We start from the raw sequence: 21,644 nt of genomic DNA, 5'->3' as shown, positions 1-21,644 counted from the left end.
CGATTAAATTGTTTAGTAATCGGTCGCCTAATGAATATAACTTTTGTAGAAAATTTTTCAGATTTTGTCGCCATTTGCTTTGTTCTTTAACACTCAAAGGAAACCCAAAAGATTAACGCGTGCTATAAGAAGCTTTAAAGCTTCTAAAAAGATTCTATAAAGCTTCCTCTTATAAAAAGACAGCTACAGCTATGCAAAATAAACAAAATAAACCAAAACGTGTTATGTAAAACACATCCAACATTTTGGATGTGACCAGTTCGAATTTCAATGGAAGGCATTTTTTCGAATTACAGAGAGAATTTTGACCAACGCAAAAATTTTGACCCACGCAAAAAATAATGACCCATGCAAAAATATGACCCACGCAAAAACTATTACCCACGCAAAAATTTTGACCCATTCCAAAAATTTGACCCACGCAAAAAATATGACCCACGCAAAAAATTTGACCCACGCAAAATTTTTGACCCACGCACCCACGCAAAAAAATGACCTACGCAAAAATATCGACCCACGCACCCACGCAACCCACGCAATTTAGCAGACTCCTTCAAGGTTAACACTGCGAAAGTGCTTTACCGCATTTTGATTTATCCCTTAGCTGAAACGTACTGAGCTCTGTACCAGAACATCACCCGTTCGGTTATTTTGAATTGATATTGTTTTGATTACGATTTTTATATCAACTTAAGGGCGTATATAGGAAACGATCACTTTTCGAAGGCCTACTTTATTCCCAACTATTCTTTCTCGCAATTTAAATATGCTTACTGTTCTATAAACAAAGCTCTCATTCGATTTTTAGGGAGCTACTGGCAAGAAAGTAGCAGTGGATTCGTTGTCATTGAATATTTACAAAGGACAAATTACTGCATTGCTTGGTCACAATGGTGCAGGTAGGACATATTTTTCAGTACAAAAGTGACAAATCCCTTCATCGTTGATAAACTGTTTTATAGGATTTTTTTATAACCTTTGTTCTTTTTCTCGTAATGTTCAATATCTCATCAATGAAAATAAGTTAAAAGTGAAGGACCGAGTAAGCTTTACCGCCGAAATATTTCAACATCCTCCTAAAGATTCACCTGATTGCAAATGGTCATAATGGTCAAAAGTTCTTTCACTGACAAATACTTTACACTATTTTTGTATTAAAGTCTTGTATATGGAATTTTCGGTTCAATGAACTAATACCCACAAATTCACATTGAATTACCTTTTTTTCTATCAGGCAAAACAACGACCATGTCCATACTTACCGGGTTGTTTCCGCCTACGGCTGGTACCGCATACATTAACGGAAATAGTATTTTGAGTAACATGGACACTATTCGTGAAAGTCTTGGTCTGTGTCCTCAACACAACGTGCTTTTTGATCGGTTAACTGTTCAAGAACATCTAGAATTCTTTACGGCGCTAAAGGTATAACGATATTTAAAAGTTCTCTTCCCTTAATACACTTATATGACTACTCAAGTAGCGTGAATTAGTTACTCTTATGTTAAAACCTTTTTTAACAATATTTGAGCCTATATAATTTTCAAAAACCCCACCTTTCGCATTAATTAATCGACAAATAATTGTCGCACTAATCTTTCCCGCGTTAACTACTTTCTTAGTTGTACTGGGTTAAATAAGCTATACGTCACGGCGTTTTAAAGTTACTTACCTTACTGAAAATTTTGTCAGAGCATCATTTCTTCCATAAAGAAAGACATATTAAAGGTTTTGTTGTTAAATAAGAGTGATATCGTTTGCTTACTCATCAATTTTATTCACAAGCTTTTTGACGTTGGATTGACACGAATGTGGAGCAAGATGACCAGAAAGAGTGAAAAAAAAAACGTTTTTTGTTTATATCAGTATAATATAACAATAGGCAGACACTGTCCTGATATGAAATATGTGTCTGATATGAAACAGGAACACTTATGTAAAATAAAACCTTTAAATGTTATTCTTCGTACTTCCATTTGTATTATATTATATTTTATATTTTTGTAATTTCAAAGTTTTCCATGTTCCAGCTTTTAAGCTTTTGTTACTTCTAAACCTCTCTTGGGTTTCACGAAGTTATAAGGTGGCTTTTAGTGTATCTCCTTTGTTATTTATTTTAGGGTATTCCGATCGCAAAAGCAAGACCTGAAATCATGCAGATGATACAAGATATCCAACTGTTCGATAAAGCCAACTCGCAATCACATACGTTGTCCGGTGGCATGAAGAGAAAACTGAAGTATGTTGTAATATTTTCACCATAACTAATTGCGTTTACCTGTTTCAGATTCAGATTCCGTCCTAACCATTTGAAAATCCCCACTACTTGATCCTTTACAAATCCCAACACAGATCCCTTACTGTGCTTTTAACATATTTAGGATGGAATAAATACAATTGACGCTCTCTAATTCGATTTTCAAGGGGTATAGGATTTTCTTCGAATAATGGAGCGTATTGAATAATGGAATGTCGTTTATGAGAGCTTCTTGTTGACAATCAATTTCAATATTATCGAATAATGAAGCGTATCAAAAAGTAGAACGTCGATTTAGAAAACATCAACTATATTCGTGTTTTATGTTTACTTTTGTTTACTTTATCTAACACAGCTGCGCAATCGCATTGATTGGAGGTTCAGAGACCATTTTCCTTGATGAACCAACGTCAGGGATGGATCCTTACGCGAGACGGGCAACCTGGGATTTGCTGCAGAAATATCGTGCCAACAAAACCATCATTTTGACGACACATTTCATGTTAGTTCTCACCTAATACTTCTTTTGTTTAAAGCTTTATATAGGGTTGATTTGTCTGGATCCATAATATTTAATGTAAACGGGTTGGTTTTTTCAAAACCTCGAGCTGTTTCTAGATACTAGGATATTTAATTGAACCCCTTTACATAAGAAAATGAAACAATTTAGTAATTACATTTTTATTCAGATCAGCACCAGTTTACCTGTTTTACTCTTGAACTTACGGGTTGAAAGTTGTTGCTTCTCGGGTTTAATGCATTAAAGTGAAAACCTTCTCTCTTTATTTCTTTCTCATCATAGGGACGAGGCTGATTACCTTGGTGACCGGATTGCCATCATGGCGGACGGAGAACTAAGATGTTGTGGTTCATCCATGTTCCTTAAAAAACGGTAAACCCCTTTTCTTCCCCAGGCCCCAAGTCTTCTTCGCGTTCTACTGCACATCAAAGTCTTGAATCGTCCTTGTTATTGTGTCTGTAAATCGAAATTTTTAATGATTTTCAGCTTCCCTCTTGAATCTATTGTGTCTATTAGACGCGTCAAATCTCAGCGAAACATAGGTCCTACTAAATACATACATACTAGGTGTTACTAAAGCTACGATATGATAAAATACAGTGTAGTTTCTTTAATTCGAACCTCTATAACTCGAATATCTCCTTAACTGGAGTTTTATGGTCTTTTCATTTGCCATATAAGCTTACTCCATAACTCGAAATTTCCTTAACTCAAACAAATTTATGTCCCCCGTGCGCGTGCAAGTTATAGAAACTTCACTGTAGTAAAATTTAAATTTGATTTTTAACGATCGATATTTATTGTTTCTTGATATTCAGATACGGTGTCGGATATCACATGACCATTGTCAAGAGTCCAGAGTTCGATGAAACCAAGACTTGTAGTCTCGTCAACACTACCATCCCCTCTGCTAAAATGGTAGGGAACCTGGGTGCTGAGATGAGTTACATCTTGGAAGAATCAAGCACTAAACAATTCAAAGGCTTATTCGAACAGTTAGAAGGTAATATTCAGGAAAATTTTTATCTTCGAAAGTGGAATTCAATTTTTTTCTGGGAAGGGGTACTAGAGACTTAGAGACTGTCAGTTGTATATGTGAACTGAATTTCTAATATTCAATCCTTAGTAAAATTTCTGATGCTTAGCGAAAAATTGGAGACCATTTGAGACAAAACGCTTGAAATAGTGTCTGTGGCAAATGAAAAAGTGACCCCAAAATCGTTCATTTATTTTTGTGAAATTTGCGATACATAGGCTGTGCTGAAAGGACATATACATATTGGCAACCTTTTCATCAATGCATTGGTTTAGCTCATGATTGAAACTGTTGAACTTATTTTCAGATAACAGAGAAGCGTATGGAATCACAAGTTTCGGTGTTTCTGTGACCACACTTGAAGAAGTCTTCTTGAAAGTTGGAGAAGGTGAAAGTCTCAGTGGACTTCAAGATGAGTGAGTTTTATCTTTTACTTGTTACGAAACTTAAAGCTTTGGATATCCAGCGGCTAATAGTATTTAACATGTCAAATTGCATTTTTATACGAAACTCTGTACGAGGTTTTTGAGAATGGCGGATATCATGGGAGTGTATAGGCTTTATCAAAATAAGCTAAATATTCAGGGGGTTGGTGATTGTTCTTAATCCAGGGGGTCATTCGTCAAAACTCATGAATATTCAGGGCTCCATAAAAATAACCATGTCAAATTGCATAAATCTAGAAATCAGGCGTAAATTGAACACCTCAACGTCAACACCCCAATTGTTCTTTTTACGCTATAGATCTGATCCGATAAATCTTTCCAACGTTTTCTGCCCATTGTTATTTAGAACGGACGGGCAAGGTGACAGAGAGAAATTACAACCTCAAAGACAAGATACTTTTATGGATCGTGATAGTAAGTCCCTTATTCTTTCTAGATAGCCATAACCGGCGAAATAATAACTGTTTTAATTGAGCTTCATCGGGGAGAGCTTGGGTCGGGTGAAAAAATTTTTTTCAACCAAACCGAATTTATAATTACGCTTTCTAACCAAACTTAGTCTGGCTGAGTTTGCCGTTTCAAGGGACACCACAAAATGAGGTACTGATTGAAATTGTTTAAACTTCACACACCCCCTTCTCACAGATCCGGTGGAACCATTTTCCACTGGCTGAAAAAAAAACCCACCGGGTCTTTGAGAAAGGGGTGTCTTCACAGAGCACTTTTAGCACAATGTTGTTTTAACTCGTCCTTTCGCTCTTCTTCAGCCTTACTATCAGGGTGTGCATTATTTATATCACAATTCAAAGCCATGTTCATCAAACGTTTCTTGAACTCCAAACGTCAAAAGACGGCAGCCATCACACAAATTGTTCTGCCTATCTTCTTGGTGGTGTGTGGTCTAGCTTTGATGAGTTCTTCTAACGTCGACGAAGATGATCGATCCAGAGAATTGACTCTATCAATGTTAAAAGAAAAAGAAGCCACACTGACTACTTTCTTCGCTGATTTTAGACCAGGGTCTGACCCTCATTTGAGAAAGGTACCTCTTTGTTTTTTAGTGAAGAATCTTATTGATTTTTTACGTTCATGTTGTCATAAGTTTAATAAAACCTTTAAACGTGTCCATGAATCTCGCCATGAGTTATGGGGACACACATGTCCTTTGTTTCAAAATTGACCCCCTCACCTAATTTGGGACACTATGTAAATGCTTGCGCTTGATTCTCCGATCGATCGATAAGAAAGCCATGAGAAACGAGAATCGTATGTCTCTCTACTCATGTTTCTTCATGTTTCAGTTTGCTAGTGACCATTACTCATCGGTCGAGACTGACATGGAGGATATTACATTAGATTGTTATGCCATACAAGACAATAACCTAAATTCACAAATCTCTGTCAAATACGCCAAAGATCCTGTCAACACGACCATTGGTGACCCAAAGAACTGTTGCAAATATCCATTCTTGGTTTTGAACGAAAATTGCCAAGATGCGGTAAGGAATAATTACTTCACAGGACTTTTTAAAATACTTATTCTGCCTTTTTTGTAAAGTATCACAGTATCACTTTACTTTTTAACATTTTCCTCGCAAACACTACAATCAAGGTCATAATATTTGAGAAAAAAGAGAAATACACCGGGAAGTTTTTGAACCACAAGCAATTTGTAAGTGCTCTAAAGTAGGTTGGAAGGGTAGAGTTTTATCATGAGACTTAAGACTTAGGAGCTTAGGATCTGAGGATCCAAAAGTTCAAAAATAGTCCAATAAGGCTCAGAATATAGCCTGTAAGTCTGCCAACCCCTTCCGAATTGAAATATTCGATTAAATTAAAGAGATAGCCCAAAATCGACTTTCTCGCCGGTACTTTAAATCTTGAAAAACGTTAAAATAACCAAAATTATCAAATGACCTTTATTGTAGTCTCGTCGGAAGGATAATTTGGAGAAGAATAATCTAACAGATTAAAGATTTTTGAAAAATTTTAAAAATGAAGAGTTTATGACAGATTATGACACTTTAAAAAACCTTGCTTCTAATTCTGTATTTCGATTTCCACTTGGATAAAAAGTAGGCCCGTTTTTGCTTTTTTTGGTGATTTTTTACCGATTTGATACCTTGTTTTAAAGGGTTGCATTAGAAAAGGTGTGAAAATCTGAATACATATTTGCAATCGATAGGTGCTAAGAAAGTGTTAAAAAAGTAAAGCATGTCTACATACTTTTGTTAGGGACGGGCTTAGTTTCACCATTTTCTTGGTCTACTCTATTTCTTATGATGGTTTACAAAATTTGATGCGTACACATGTACACACGGAGGGGAATTTCTAAAGTTCATTAAAAGTTCATTCATATAAAGAAAGATCGTCGGTAGTAAGTTTGTCATGAAGAATATAATTACTGTAGATTAAATGATTTGGAAATAACACAAATTCCGTATAAAATTTAAAAAGGGAAGAATCTTATAAAAAATGATTCTAGATTTGATTTTATTAGGCGTACAAACTCTCGCGAGCAGAAACTTTCGCGTGGACGAAAAATCGCGAAATTCACGACATTTACTTTCGCGAATTTAACGGAAAAATATATTTCGCGAGCATAAACTTTCGCGAATCAAGACGTATAATTGAGAATTTTCACATGAAAAAATTGGCTTAGAGGGACAAATACTTCTTGGATTGGCTTGAAACTCTTGCTCTTTGACTTATTAGTCTTTTAGCAGGCTAAAAAGTGCCATCAAAGTTACATTTTAATCAAAGTTTGAAGTTTTACAGATTTTCTATTTTGTCAAGAATTTTTCGCGAGCATAAACTTTCGCGAATGACCCTTCCTAGAATTTTTAAAGAAATTTACTTTCGCGAAAAGGGCCAAAATTCGCGAAAATCGCGAAAGTTTCTGTTCGCAAAAGTTTGTACGCCTTAAGTATTGTCATTCCGCCACACAGATCATGTACGTTTGATTTTCCACCTTTCCCTCATTGCTTTCCTAGTGGTGTTTTTCGGCTAGCAGAAAACTCCATAAAATAATTGTCCTATGACTTCATATTTAATGTTGTGGTCAGTTCCGGCGAACCTTTATTTCTGAGAACATCATCCGTCCATCGTCGTCATAATCTCCCCACCAAATACAATCAAACGCTCTCTCGTTCATCAACGCATCAAAGGCTCCATTAAGACTGACATGTTGACAGTTGTGAAACCACCAGGCTCCTTTAAATAGTTGAGCGCAATGCCGATTGCCATCTGAGTCGTTGTCTTGGTCGAATGTCGAAAATCGTTCCCCATTGTGATATGTCATCAAATCACGCACATTACCTCTATAACCACGAAGCTTTAGTTGGTATTTTGTTCCTTCGTTACCTAGTTCGAAAGTTGAATATTCAGCCCAAAGCTTTCTTCCACTGCTTCTCCTGATCAACTCAAAGCGTACAGTTGATCCTGTGAGTAAAGCTTGTCTAGTTAAAAGATAAATATTTTCATTTCCTAGCCAGAACTCCCTCTGTAGATGACCAAATCCATTTTTGTATGATTTCCAATCACGTTGAAAGTTGGTGCTTCCGTCAACGCGGCGTTGAATGACTGTCCAGCCGCCGGAACCAGTTGTGTGGTCACAAAACACTTGAGTCGACGCTCCTAAAGAGAATAATTTTGAAAATTACGTTTTGATTGCAAAATAAAAATTGTCTTTTTTATGCTCATAGATATGAAATCTAAACTGAAAAATAATAATCATATGTTGAAAAATGTTGATGAAAATGAAATTTGTCTTTGGGGTATGGTATACAGTAAAACCTCTAATTAACGGACACTCTAAAAGGCGGACACCTCTGATTAGCGGACAATTTCATTTTCCCCGGCCGTTTCCTAGTCAAATTCTCATAAAAAAGTTTCTAAAAGGCGGACACTCAATTAGCGGACCCTCTGATCAGCGGACAAATTTTTTCGCACGAAATGGCCAAAACCCCTATTTTAGCTCTCCAATTAGCGGACATTGAACATCAAACGGGTCACAAACGTCCAAAATCGAAAAAAATTGTTTCAGATATTTTTATTTCAAACACTTATTAGTCTTATTATTCAAATTATTTCTAAAAATTTCCAGTTTTTCCTTGATCCATTCAACGAATTTAGGTGGGCCAAAGAAATCATAAATCAATGGTACTTCAAGTCCGTACCCACCACCTCGATTTAACCTCTTGCCAGTCACTCGAGCTGTTCTTCTATGGCCTAGTGTCTGCAGATAAGTACTTTAGACCCCAATTTTGTATTTTCGATACCCTGGGATAGCCTAATTTCAAAATTGGAGCTCCGAGATCAAAAGTTTCTAAAAAGCGGACACTTCTAATTAGCGGACACTAACCCCTTTCCCCGATGGTGTCCGCTAATTAGAGGTCCCACTGTACCTTGAACATTGTTGCTGATGAGATAAACGCCATTTATTCTTTCGCCATTTGCATAATGCTCTTTGCAATCCCGTCGTTTTGGTTTGTTTCGGCAATCGCAGTAGAACTTCTCGGCTAGATTGTAATCTTCCTGACAGAAACAATTGCCACATGATGCTGTCTTGATCCGACAATATCCATCTTGAATTAAAATTTTTGTCTTAAGAAATTCCAACTGATGAATCTTCAGGGTTGCTTGGTTCAATTGTTGGTTCTTTTGTGAGAGCTGTTGACTAAGTTGTGTGATTTGCTGAGAAAGTTTTTGGTCAGTAATTGATAAGTTGTGGTCAGTGTCTGAGAGTTTGGATGATAACACTTTCACCTCTGCCTTCAATCGACTGATGTCGTTGGCTATCTGCATAAAACCTGGTGATATTACTGATAACAAGATGATAAGACCTTTCATCTTTGCCCTGCCGGAGTAACCTTTTACTTGATATGACCTAGACGAGGTCTATTTATATGCGATAAAAGTGTTTTGAAGATCTGCATAAGAACTGAATGTTAAAATACTGTCACTAAGTACTCAATAAATTCTTGGAATTTCTCTTTTGTTTTGATTTTTAGTGCTGATGGATGTCGTGGGAACCACTCAAGACATACTTAAAAAACACTCTAGCCGGTCTGAACCGATAAATATTTTGCAAGACCTGAAAGGTTATACTTATATCACTCCACTATACCAGACAGTCACTATTAGAAATTCAGAAAGTCAATCTCTTATAAAAGGTTTTGAGAAGCTCCATGCACGGTCTACATCTCCCTGATCACACTGAGATATTGTTTTACCAAACTTTGCCTTAAAACTTAATGCAGCAAGACCTGTCTTTGTCCATTATCACCTGAAAGCTATAAGAGAATATGATGAAAATTATTTCGGAAAACCTCAGAACTTGGAAAATGTTTTTCTTACAGAAATATTATATTTTTTTCTTATAAACTTAGTTACTAAATATATCAGACTTGAAAATCTCACTTACCTTATTCTGGCTACAAGCCAAACTACAAGATAAAGAGTTTTCGGTATTTTTTGGGATCGCATAGAAATCTTAGGATGCTATCATCAGTCAAAAACTTTTAAAAAATGTAAAACTTAAAGTTTCATGCTTACCATTATGAGCTACGAACTACGTAGCGACCATAGCGACTGTAGCGACCGTAGTACAGTGGTAGAGCATCCGGCTACGGTTCGCAAGGTTGTGGGTTCAACCCCCAGCCGGGTCATAGCAAAGATTCCCAAAATGGTACTTGATGCCTCTCTGCTTGATGCTCAGCAACTAAGAGAAGGATCAAGGGTAAGTGGAGAAATCCAGGGAGAAAGAGTGGCGCCCTCCCCTACCTTCGGGTAGATAGCTATCGAAAGAGGAGCCTTCGGGTCGCCTCCGACTGCGGTCGCAGACTTACTTTTTTACTTTACGGACTACGATAGGTTCATCTGATTCATTTCATTAAAACGTTGTGTATGTATAAGTCTTAAAACTCCTAAACAACCCCATCTTCAAAGCTAATGAATCTGAAATTATTCCTTGTTGGAAAGATAATTTAAAGAAAAGATTCAAAATAGAAGATGAACATTAAAGAAGACAAAACTAAAGACTATACATTTCATATTGATAATTCACATTAGAATAAACTTCATTTCGTCTTTGCAGCTTGACACGACAGAGAAGTTGGTTCAAACGTGTACGAACGCACCAAAGGAATTCGGATATCGATATTGCATGGATTGTGCTCATGACGCAGCGTGAGTAGCTTTTTAACAATACACCTTAGACGTTAAAACGTTAATTTATTTTAAAAAGAAAAGTTATCTTTCAATCCATCAAACAAAACAAAAAATTTTCAAATGAGTACCCAGCTGGCACACAACGTTGTTTCAACGTTTTTCTAACGTTATGTAGACGTTATGAACGTTAGAAAAACGTCGAAATAACGTTGTGTGCCAGCTGGGTACACTTGACGAAAAAACCTGCAATCTACACCGAGCCGAGCCTTAGGCGTCTAACCTTGATTACAAATTTAATTTAGCCTAATTATTTTAATACTTTCTTTGCACGCTCGAATATCGTAATTAATTCTTTTGTTATTTTTTACGCTTATCGTCCAAAATTATTTTTTGTTGTCATGCGTTAAATTAGAGAAATGACGCTACTACAGCAGCCCCGAATATTCATTTTGAGTCTTTGTGTGTAGTTGTGACTTTTCGATAATTAAATAGCTTATCTTTATTCCACCAGTACTCCAGGACAGCCATTCAAGAAGCCATGTGCAAAAGATCCACCGCGAGCAATCGAGGATACAAACTTGGCAGAAGCTACAACGTTCTTTGAAGAATATGTTCTCGAAGATTCCAGCCTAAGTGTAGATGATGACTATTTTAACAAGAAAGTGGCTGGCTTTTCGGTCGATGGCCAAGGTGCCAGAGTATGGTTCACGAGAAGTGTAAGTTGTACATATAACATCATGTAAAGGAACCAACCAACAGTAGCGTAGGGGCGCTAAATTGTGTAGGAGAACAGATTTTTATGCCACTCAATTATCTTTTTGCATTGTGAATAGATAATTATAGTATCATAAAAATCTGCTCTCCTGCACATATGTTGCGCCCCTCCTGTCTACGCTACTGAACCAGCGCAAACTGTGTGATAGTTTTTAAGCGTTGACCATGATCTGTCCATACTTTGAGATTTCAGCTAATTTTAAGTTTTAATTTAAAGGGTTTAATATGCCAGATAAATCTTTTTTTTTAATTACAGGATGTTACTTGTGTTTTCATGCAAATGAGATTTTTCTAACTATTTTTCTAATTATTGAGACATTCGTTTCAGTCATGGCACGGAATGCCGAGTGCACTGAGTGCTGGATCCAACATCATGCTCAAACTATACACCAATGACAGTGCTTATGGAATACAGACCTCCAATCATCCTTTACCTAAAAATGCATTGGAAAAGGTAAAAGTAGAAGAAAAGCCTTCCGCTTCTAGGATAACTTTCGATGACGAAAGGGACATTTGGAGAAAACTTTTTGGGTCGCCTCTATATGGGTTCTAGCAAACAGTGCATGGGTAGGTCCCACTGGTAATATTTATCCAGTATCCAACATAACATAGCCGTTCCTCTTGGATGACTGTGAAGAGCCAGAATATCTTTAAGGCATGGGAGATATAAACAAATGTTTATGAAGTTCATATTGATATTGTTGTTGTTTTCTTTACTATAGTGAGAGTGTTCACTGAACCTCGACCCTAATTTTAACATCCTTCTAAAAGTCCTCCTTGCATTCTTTTGTGAAAAGCACTTCAGAGGGATAAGTCCAACTAAGCTGCTGACACGCTTTCCAAAACAAAAAAAAGTACGCGCTCAAATAAAAATCTATCAAGTTACCTTACCTTGATGGCGCTGAGTTCAGTAAAGTAGACCAAAGGATAACGCCATCTTGAAATTTTTCACTTTTGTTTTTAAAATTCTAAGAAAACAACAAAACAATCAAATTTATTCTAAAACCCCATCAAAGTTTATGAGACTCTATATAGAAACATAAAAATGACTCCCAAATTTGAACAAAAACGGTCATGGTTTTCTGTTTGTGTTTTTCTTAAAAAAGGGATGGATCTAGTGGCATGGAGTTGCTACTACCTCAAGCAAAGCCAAAGAAATCGAGTCGGCCAAATCATACCGGGCCACTTATCCGCGCAATCTAGTCTATCAAAAAGCAATAAGTGACCCCGGGCTACTTTTACGCAGCCTCTAAGCATTCGTACAATTCTTTATCATGAAAGCTCTGTTATTTTATTGATGAATTTCCCAACCTTCAGATCATTAGTGTGTCGGAAGAAAATTTCTACATCGAGTGCCAGATAACAATTATGTATCTTGAAAATTGTTCTTTTTCTTTTTTAGTCATCAGCATCTTCTAGCAGTGGCACGTTGAACTTGGCAAACTTTTTGGCGATGGCTGCTTCATTTATTGCTGCTAGTTTTATCACTTTCCTTGTCCAAGAGAAAACATCCAAGGTTTGTGTTGATAACATCCTTTATAGATACCAGTCCCCCCAAAAGCCGACACCTGATGACGTCAAATTGTCTGTATCTGTAAGTGCTTCAGAGGTGTGACGTCATTCAACCTTGGTAAAAATGAACCCAATTCCTTTAATGTTTCTAACACAAGGTTGGCAAATTTGGGTCAAGCTGGAGTTTTTACAAGGTTTTCGATAATTCGGTTTATGGTTGAATCTTGAGACAAAGGATTTTATTGCTTTTTCTAAAGAACACGTCATCTCTATTATTTCAAATGACCAATTAGTGAAGTATCTTATAAAAACTCCAGATCATCTCGCAGATTTGGGTCAATTTGTGTCTCAGAAATGTTCACTTTACATATTGTAATTTATGTTCCTGTTTCCCGACTCGGACTGAGAATTGGATCGAATTTTGTAGTATCCAAATAAGTAAATAATTTTGAATTAGCAACAATCCATTATTATATTATTGCATTTCCTATTTGTTCTTCAGGCCAAGCATATTCAATTTGTGAGTGGTGTTAGTTCAGTTTGTTATTGGTTGGCAACGTTTTGTTGGGATTTCATCAATTACTTGGTGCCAGCTATCATTATCTTCATTCTCTTCGCTGCTTTCAATCTTGATGAATTCAATGGCGAACTCGGTGCCATCTTTATTGTATTGGTAAGGGCAATTTCTTTTCTTTTAATACATGTGTTGAGTGTTTGAATAGAAGGTTACAAACTAGAATTATGATGCCCAGCCGTTTAACCTAAGAGAGCTTGCCGAACTGTAGAAGACTCCACCGATGTCCCTAGGAACATTTTGTGATATGATTCTACAGAATAACCAAAAATAGCTCGTGCTAAACTAAAAGACTAACTAACGTTTTGTAGTTCATTTTTCAACTAGCTTCAGTCCTAGACCTTATGGAAAAGATAAAAAAACTAAATTTACAGTACATTAAGATAATGATAGAATTTGATAATCTAAGAATAGTATTCTCTTTACTTAACAAAAGAATCGGTTGGTAGTTTCACTAACCCTATTCTTCAATTGTTATATCACTCAATATATTTGATACAATCTGTAGTATTCAGATCAAAATGAGATTCATTTCACCAAAGATTAGCGAAAGGAGCTAATCTGAGCTTGAAATGAGAAATTAGTCAAAAATACCCCTATTTCTTGTTTTAGATTCTGTTTGCGTGTGCAATGTTACCGTTTGTATACATGATGAGTTTTGTTTTCACAAGTTCTTTGATCGCTTACTCAGTGGTGGCCCTCATCCTTCTCGTCATCAGTCTGGTAAGTCAACAATGAAACTACACTAAAGTCGTTTATAATTCGTTTAATACAGTATTATGGGTGTTATATGATTGTTACGGGATAATATCAGTTTGTACAAATTGCAATTTGCCCTTTCCGTGATTTCTTGCTTATTTTCTACTATGGCTAAATGACAATCTTGAAGCATCCGGCTTATCTTACACGTGATATTAAATTATCTATAAATCTTAACTTAACACGTTCGCTGCCGACTTCTCTCTACCCTACACTAGAGAGTTCCAATTGTAGAATTTTCATTTCTTCTTTTAATGTCAAACTTTGGACACAAAATCCCTTTGAAAACACTTCAAATTTCTCTTTTCGTCATTCACAGGCGATGGTTATTGCAGTGTTTATTTTGGATGCTACACAAGAGTATGATATTGCAGACGCGCTCCATCATGTCTTCCTCCTACTCCCCTCTTATGCGTGAGTTCCTCTAATTCTAGACTCTAAAAGTAGATGATTATGTAAATCCTCTATTTATGAATTTGCGTTTAAAAATATCACAAAATTTCATTTCTTTGTGTCACCGATAATCCAGTAATCGGAAGAAGACGAAAGCTCGCGAAATATTTTACTATTTCCGAACTTTTCTATTTTGGAAGTATAAGTTTCCGGCTAAAATAACGAACGTTTTTTGCTTTTATTTGTGATAGATTACCGAAAGCTGTGATGGACATTGGATTGAACAAACAACGAAGAGATTCATGTAACATCGATGCATCGTAAGTCAAACAACAACAGAATGATTTTAATACGCTCAATAACACTGTTCAGGAAATCCTGCTTCTGTAGACATTGAATGACTCATATGATCATATTCATCGACTTTAAGGCCTGAAGGTCTTTTGATAGCCTAGACGGATTTGTTAGTCACCTTTACTAAATTATTCTAGACTACTTCACTTAACTTATTTATCAATAAACAATAGTTCAGCCACAAATATACCAAAGTTTACGTGACATGTAACAAATAGCTTCGCCGAAGAGCTTCTTAGAATTTCGCTTATTTCACTTCATTTATTTTTGAATATTTTCTTTCAGAGCTAAGCGAGAGTGCGTTCGTTTCAACTTGAAATACAGAGACGATACGTTTGATATGGAGGGGCCTGGTATCGGGACACATTGTTTGTTCATGTTTTTAGAATGTATTGTCTATTTCCTGATCGTCATCCTGATTGAGGTAATTTCACTGGTCTACTGTCGCTTTTAAAATGTATGACTTAATGTGTCATATTGTGGCCAGGTAGCTCAGACGATATAGAGTGTTTGCCCTGCAATCTGTGAACTATAGTTTTAATCCACGGGCACCAGTAACTCAGCGAATGAGTAGCTTTAATTGGGTAATCTGTTCTCAGTTGTTAGTAGCTGAGAGTAGGTTTCCGCGCTCCACCCCATCAGTCGATCTTATTGGTTTAGCGCGAAAAGAAAAGAGACTTAAATTCTTTAATGACTTAAATGTCTCGCTGACATCCCACATCGAACAGATGACACTTCCTTAGTTTGCTTAATACGTTGCAATAGACACTAACCCAACACTAACACAAGTGTCGCACAATTGTTTAGTCCTCGACATCCCCAATTCTTATTGTATTTACTATTAAAATGGCAGTTTTGTCAAAATTATCGAATGTTATTCATAGAGAAATATCCTTAACTAGATATGTTTTATCATTTCAGGAGGGATTTTTCTTGGGCAAATGTTTCGGTGGAGGGCGCTCGACTACTTTCTCCGTCAACGCTCGAGAGGTAAGGATAGGAAAAAGAAAATTTTATTAACTTTATTTCGGACGGTGATAATGTCAGCTAACTAGAGCCTGGGGAAAGCTTCATCATTTTTTGTATTCCCACGCGTAACATTTTTGAATGTGTGGATGTATGTATCATATACAGGGTCTTGTGTCTCGATGTCTCGGTTTCCAATGCTATATGCTTTCTGAGCGTTTTACAATAAGTGATTCCGAAGTATAATTTTTAAACTTGTCAGCCCGAACAGTAATTTGTGCGGGTTCGAAAAAATCTTTAAAGTGGGATTTGGTTAGGATTCATTTATAAGGCGGTTAAATCATGTGGAGTTTTTTCAAAAAGGACACTCTTAAGATACAAAGCGATCCAAACAAGAGATTATTTATTATTTTTACAGGATATGGACGTACAAGAAGAACGTAAAAAGATACACAATATGGCACAAGAAAATATCAAAAATTCTGCATTGGTCGTCAAAAATCTCACCAAGGCTAGCCATTCTATCTTCGCAAAAATATCCAAATTTAGATAAAGTCGGGATCGCAGAAGGGGTGAAAAATGGCTGATAGGATTAGAAAGAAACTTTGTTTTTCTCAATTGAAATCTCTGTATCGAGGTTTCGGCTCTTTTTATACTTTTTACGGTTTTCAGAAGAATTTCATTAGACGTGAAAGGTATGGGTCCAAGTCCTCAATTTAGATTTGGTCTGATTTTTTTGAGACAATTCGTTACTTGTTTTCGAAACTGTAATCTTAAAAATGAGGCTGAAAAGACTTATTGTTTACTTCTGTTAAGTCATCATCAAATTTCTTTTTTTTTCTTTAGGTATATCGCTCTAGTGGGATGATGGCAGTTGATCATTTATGTTTCGAAGTTCCGAAGAAAGAATGTTTTGGTCTGCTTGGTGTTAATGGTATGAAAGTTTGACCGGTCTAAAGAAAATCCCTCCTGTCATATGTTAGAGTACTAAGGTCTTATATACTCCAATGTCAAATTTACAATCTATTAATCAAGCCAAACTTTAATGATTTCCATTGGCGCACTCACATATACGGATATTTTGTCATTATGTGACTCTTTTTAACTCCAACGTAGCCTGTTAGGCGAACGAAACTGTTTTTTTAATAAAAGATTTGGTTGATAGAAGGTTTCTGGCTAACCCGAACGTAGTCCTCTTGGAGCGTTGGAATTTGATAGGTGTTTATTTTAACAAACCGCTTTACCACCTACTTTCCAATTTGTTCGGATCCAATCGGTAATAATTTTTCATCCGTCTCTGTTGCCAAGGTTAACCAAAACTGTCAGCCATAAGTTACAAACTTTCTTCTTCCTAGGTGCTGGTAAGACCACAACGTTTGGCATGTTGACCGGAGAGCTTGGTATTACTGACGGTACTGCTTTCCTTGATGGTTTCAATATCCAATCTCATCTCAAAGATGTTCAGCAAAGACTTGGCTACTGTCCTCAGGTAAGGCTATCGAGATTAAAGATTTGGATGATGTGTATGGCTTGAGATCTTTCTCAATCCTCGAATGTAACTTATTTGAAACGTCTACTATTAGTCTATTGAGAAATAATGTCGTAGTATTATTAGTTACACGGTCTTCTCGAGGTGGGATACGGGATATACAGGTTCAGTAAAAACCGTATTGGTGACGAGGCTTGCCGAGTCTCAAGAAAAGACTCAAAAAAAGTAAAAATCAAAATAACTTTTTCAAAGATTTTCTATTTGTTGACTTTCTCAATCCCAACCATTTCTATTTCAAGCCTTTTCAAAACAAAACATTCGAATCTTGATCAAAACATTCGAAAGCACATTCGTCAATATGCAATGTCTTCTTTTTTTCTCAATCGAACGCGAGGGAGACAGGATACGGTTTATATTCCACCTCCACGTGATGTCTTTTGACCAATGAAATCGCGAGAATCTTACTGATGCGGGATAAATTCTTGTATACGGTCAATCAAAGAAATTTCTACCTTATTTCGTTTTGCCGAGAAAGACTGTTCTTTTTTAATGGCACCGTTACTGAAAAACTTTCTGTAATTGGAACTTCGTATGTAAGAAGATGAAGATATAATCAAAGACTGGGAGGGGATCTTCAACCTCTCCCGTCAATTGAAAGTTGTTAGCTTCACTACTAATATTTTTTCTATCCATTTTTGTCTGCAGTTCGACGCATTGATAGAGAAGATGACTGGCCGTGAGATGTTAAGAATGTTTGCTCGATTACGTGGATGTCCTCCACATAAACTGGAGAATGTGGTCGATGAAGCCATCGCTCAATTGAACCTTGGTAAATGGGCTGACAAAATGTGTGGAGATTACAGGTTAGAGATAGTTGAAGGGTAGACCTTAGTCTAGAGATTTTAGTTTCACTGTAGTTTTGAAACAATCTCGCAGGAAATTGCTCAATTTTTCCGGTGTTTAACTTTGACTTTGAAGCGAGATCGTTCCTACGCCTGTTAAAAAAATGGCCTGTGGTCTGGAAATCGAGACTAGCTAGACCTTGCTTTTTTAGTGAAAACATACTTTTACTTATTTGAAAGTTTTTGATTTACGCAAATTTATAGCACTCAAAATTACTTTACTGAGTTGTTTTTTGAATTTATGTTTTGCAGTGGTGGCAATAAAAGAAAGTTGAGTACAGCTATCGCATTGGTTGGTGATCCGCCTATTGTTTTCTTGGTGAGTTTTTTTCAGGATAGTTTGACGTCTTCTTCGAAATCAGGAGAAAAAAGGATACATTATTGATAACGACAAGGAGGATTGGTGATTACCTCTTAAATGCGGAGGGCCGGCCCAGTTCTCACGTATGAGATTCCTTTTAATACCAATTACACTTGTTCATCGTTCATTTATTTATTCATTCATTCATTCATTCATTCATTCATTCATTCATTCATTCATTCATTCATTCATTCATTCATTCATTCATTCATTCATTCATTCATTCATTCATTCATTCATTCATTCATTCATTCATTCATTCATTCATTCATTCATTCATTTTTTCAGGATGAACCAACGTCTGGTATGGATCCGGCATCTCGAAGATTTTTATGGAACACTTTATCTGGAGTATTGAACAGTGGACGATCGATTGTTCTTACTTCCCATAGGTATGATACATTTTATAATGCTGAATAGTAAATGTGTCAATCAGCATTGCTTGAGAGTTTTGACTGGATTCAAAAGTGAAACCTAACTTTATACACGAGGAAGAAGACAAAGCGTAAGAGTTGCTACAGTGACCATAACATCTTTATCCATTGACAACAATCGCCAACACCTTACTATCAGATGGATTTTTAGACTTTTAGACAACAAGACTCGAATTGTTGATAATTAAAAGACTTAAACTAAAATAGATAAAACTTCAGTGATATTTACTGCTTTCTAGCATGACTCATGGCGTTCTTGATCTACCACCTCGACTTGGAGATATTTTATAGATTCTAAGAGTAGAAAAGAAACTCATTCTTGTTATAATACTTGACTTAACTGCTAACACTCACCTCTCACCTATCTCCTGTTTTTCAGTATGGAAGAGTGCGAAGCGTTGTGTACCAGGCTTGTGATCATGGTGAACGGACAATTGAAATGTATTGGAAGCATCCAACACTTGAAGAGTCGCTATGGTCAAGGTTACACCCTCATGATGAAGATAGGATCATCAAACCCTCAACAACAACAAGCACAAAATGATACCATTTATGATGGACCGAAAGCAGAACACCAAAATGGTATGTTTTGATCACTTCATTCTACACTTCACATATTTTGTTACTTTTCTTGCAGTGGAATAGTTAAGAGGGAGGGTTTGAGGGATGAAATTGTTCTATCACCAGGGATGAGTTTTCCACCTAAACTCTTCAAAAATGTTACTTTCTTAAATTTCTACACTGATTAAGATTTTTTGGGTTCTGCTTTTTTGATATTTTATGTGAATGTTTTAATTTGTTTTGCTATGTAGAGCGGTTGCACCTTTTTTTGCATATTACGAAGTGAAATACTTCTCTAGCACACGTACATAGATTAACGTAACGCGTAATTTAACTAAGTTTAACGATGTTTAGATTCTAGTTGTATGATTTGATTTTTTTGTGTTTGTTGTTGTTTAATATCTGTGTTGTGATTGAATTTGTCTTTCACTGTATGTCTACGCTCCTTTTTTATAAGAACTTATTTTATGAGAACAACTAGGCTCAAAAACTAAGCGTTTGAATTACTGAATTTCAAACAATTTTTAAGAGTAGTAAAAGATACATTGACATCACGTAACTGTTGTTGAGGCGATGGACTGAGACGGAATGATAGACTTGGATTCTGGTTTAAAAACATCTACTTTTCACTTTGATATGTGTCGAGTTACCTTATTGTAGTTGGCCAATCGGACGCATTTGTGACACGTGATCGGACGTTTTGTGACAGGTGACTTTACTGGACATTCGACTTACTGTACACGACCGTGAGCACATTTTGAGGTTGCACATAATCTATTGTCAGTCCACATATTCTGTATATTTGTTTTTGTGTCTATTTCTCCTGATATAGGTCAATCGTCGCAAAATTACGAGAGTAAGTGTTCTTCGCTTATGTTTGTCGTGTCGTTGAATGTTGGTAAAGTTATATTCCACTGTTTGTTAGTAATTCGTATCGATCAAAATTATGTCAATTTATTTACGGTCTTTCAAGTGTGTCATAACATCGCATCAATAAAATAATCACTATTATTTCTATTACATATTTTTTGTGGGTATTACAAGTCTTTATGACCCTGGATATACGGATAATTGTCTGAGCCTGTCTCAGAAATTGGCGGTTAGGTAAATTAAAGTTTCATAATAATTTTCTGGTGTACAGAGCTAAAAATATTTCTCTTTATACTTCACGGGATAGACAATATAAATGGTGGTACAAACAACATGAGAACAAAAACAATACACCAATCAATAATCATACGAATCTTATTTCCACTCGTTTAGGTGTAACAAACCAAGCATACAGCGGTGATAATGTTGACAAGCTGCAACCACCACAAAACAACCCGCTGCATCGAGTTCCTTCAGCGCAAACAATCGCTGACAACACTACCAAAGCTATGACGTTCATCCAAGAAACTTTCCCTGGAGCTTACCTCATAGAACAACGACAGGTAGGATTTCATTAAAAAAACTCAGAAAAATATTCTGATGACAAATGCGATAAATAATACTCTCATTAAAAGTCTTTTACTTCAAGCGTTATCATCCGAGTGTAAAAAGTGTCCAACTCTAACGAAAAGTGGTACTCTAATGGTAGCCCTAATTACCGTCATTGGACGGGTGTTCAGTAAATCCAGGGGAGGGGGCTTTCCCAAAAAAGCCTCCTCAACATAGGATAAATCGAGGGGTAAATCACTTGAAAAAAAGGTGTACGATACTTTTTGACTTTTTGAATTTTCATTTGACTTTTTTACTTTTTTTTTACTTTTTTTTTACTTTTTTCAAACTTTCATTTTGACTTTTTCCGACAAAAACGCCCACCGCCTTCGGGCGCCTAACATTTTCCGCCCAAATCTGTCCAAAAACGCCAAACCGCCCATGAATTTTGCTCCACCCATCCGCCCATTCAAGAAACTTTTTGACTTTTCAAGACTTTTTCAAGACTTTTTTTTGACTTTTTTCTAAGAATTCTTGACTTTTTTTTTGACTTTTTTGACTTTTTTTTTGACTTTTTGTAGAGGTGTACGATAATTTTTCGAGTTATTTACCGCTCGGGATAAATTTTGTTTCTGGAATAGCCCATTTCCTCCTTTCTTCTGTATTAACTGGGCCCAAAACTTCCATTAAAGTCAATAATTTTTCATTACATATGA

The 21,644-nt window shown here is 36.3% G+C and overlaps 2 protein-coding genes across 2 annotated transcripts in view; one reads left to right on the top strand and one right to left on the bottom strand.

Annotated features, from left to right (window-relative positions):
* LOC136820583 (phospholipid-transporting ATPase ABCA3-like) overlaps positions 1-21,644 on the top strand; it is a 32,826-nt gene that overhangs the window by 8,682 nt on the left and 2,500 nt on the right. Inside the window, exons 14-41 of the mRNA XM_067076777.1 lie at positions 809-899; positions 1,235-1,425; positions 2,121-2,239; positions 2,613-2,759; positions 3,060-3,149; positions 3,596-3,780; positions 4,121-4,229; positions 4,606-4,673; positions 5,027-5,301; positions 5,561-5,758; positions 10,357-10,448; positions 10,942-11,146; positions 11,533-11,658; positions 12,607-12,720; positions 13,219-13,389; positions 13,903-14,013; positions 14,369-14,463; positions 14,694-14,762; positions 15,082-15,220; positions 15,718-15,786; positions 16,181-16,273; positions 16,609-16,696; positions 17,118-17,251; positions 17,957-18,114; positions 18,406-18,472; positions 18,803-18,906; positions 19,328-19,530; positions 20,773-20,942. Of these exons, the coding sequence (XP_066932878.1) occupies positions 809-899; positions 1,235-1,425; positions 2,121-2,239; positions 2,613-2,759; positions 3,060-3,149; positions 3,596-3,780; positions 4,121-4,229; positions 4,606-4,673; positions 5,027-5,301; positions 5,561-5,758; positions 10,357-10,448; positions 10,942-11,146; positions 11,533-11,658; positions 12,607-12,720; positions 13,219-13,389; positions 13,903-14,013; positions 14,369-14,463; positions 14,694-14,762; positions 15,082-15,220; positions 15,718-15,786; positions 16,181-16,273; positions 16,609-16,696; positions 17,118-17,251; positions 17,957-18,114; positions 18,406-18,472; positions 18,803-18,906; positions 19,328-19,530; positions 20,773-20,942 (3,681 nt within the window). The remainder of the gene's footprint in view (positions 1-808; positions 900-1,234; positions 1,426-2,120; positions 2,240-2,612; positions 2,760-3,059; positions 3,150-3,595; positions 3,781-4,120; positions 4,230-4,605; positions 4,674-5,026; positions 5,302-5,560; positions 5,759-10,356; positions 10,449-10,941; positions 11,147-11,532; positions 11,659-12,606; positions 12,721-13,218; positions 13,390-13,902; positions 14,014-14,368; positions 14,464-14,693; positions 14,763-15,081; positions 15,221-15,717; positions 15,787-16,180; positions 16,274-16,608; positions 16,697-17,117; positions 17,252-17,956; positions 18,115-18,405; positions 18,473-18,802; positions 18,907-19,327; positions 19,531-20,772; positions 20,943-21,644) is intronic.
* LOC136820584 (angiopoietin-related protein 2-like) lies at positions 7,240-9,158 on the bottom strand. The gene is made up of 2 exons (XM_067076778.1): positions 8,666-9,158; positions 7,240-7,895 (listed from the first exon to the last, which is right to left on the bottom strand). Exons 1-2 carry the CDS (start codon positions 9,108-9,110, stop codon positions 7,321-7,323), a joined length of 1,020 nt encoding a protein of 339 aa, XP_066932879.1. The 5' UTR covers positions 9,111-9,158; the 3' UTR covers positions 7,240-7,320.

This window comes from Clytia hemisphaerica, unplaced genomic scaffold (genome assembly GCF_902728285.1).
Source record: "Clytia hemisphaerica strain Z4C2 unplaced genomic scaffold, Clytia hemisphaerica genome assembly, whole genome shotgun sequence".
NCBI classification, from domain to species: Eukaryota; Metazoa; Cnidaria; class Hydrozoa; order Leptothecata; family Clytiidae; genus Clytia; species Clytia hemisphaerica.
This window is presented reverse-complemented; position numbering and strand designations above follow the sequence as displayed.

Bases quoted from the DNA above. Each gene is read 5' to 3' on its own strand.
- LOC136820584 (XM_067076778.1), bottom strand. From the start codon at position 9,110: ATGAAAGGTCTTATCATCTTGTTATCAGTAATATCACCAGGTTTTATG. The intron at 7,896-8,665 runs GTACAGTGGGAC...TATTCTCTTTAG, and splicing joins CATCAGCAACAATGTTCAAG to GAGCGTCGACTCAAGTGTTT.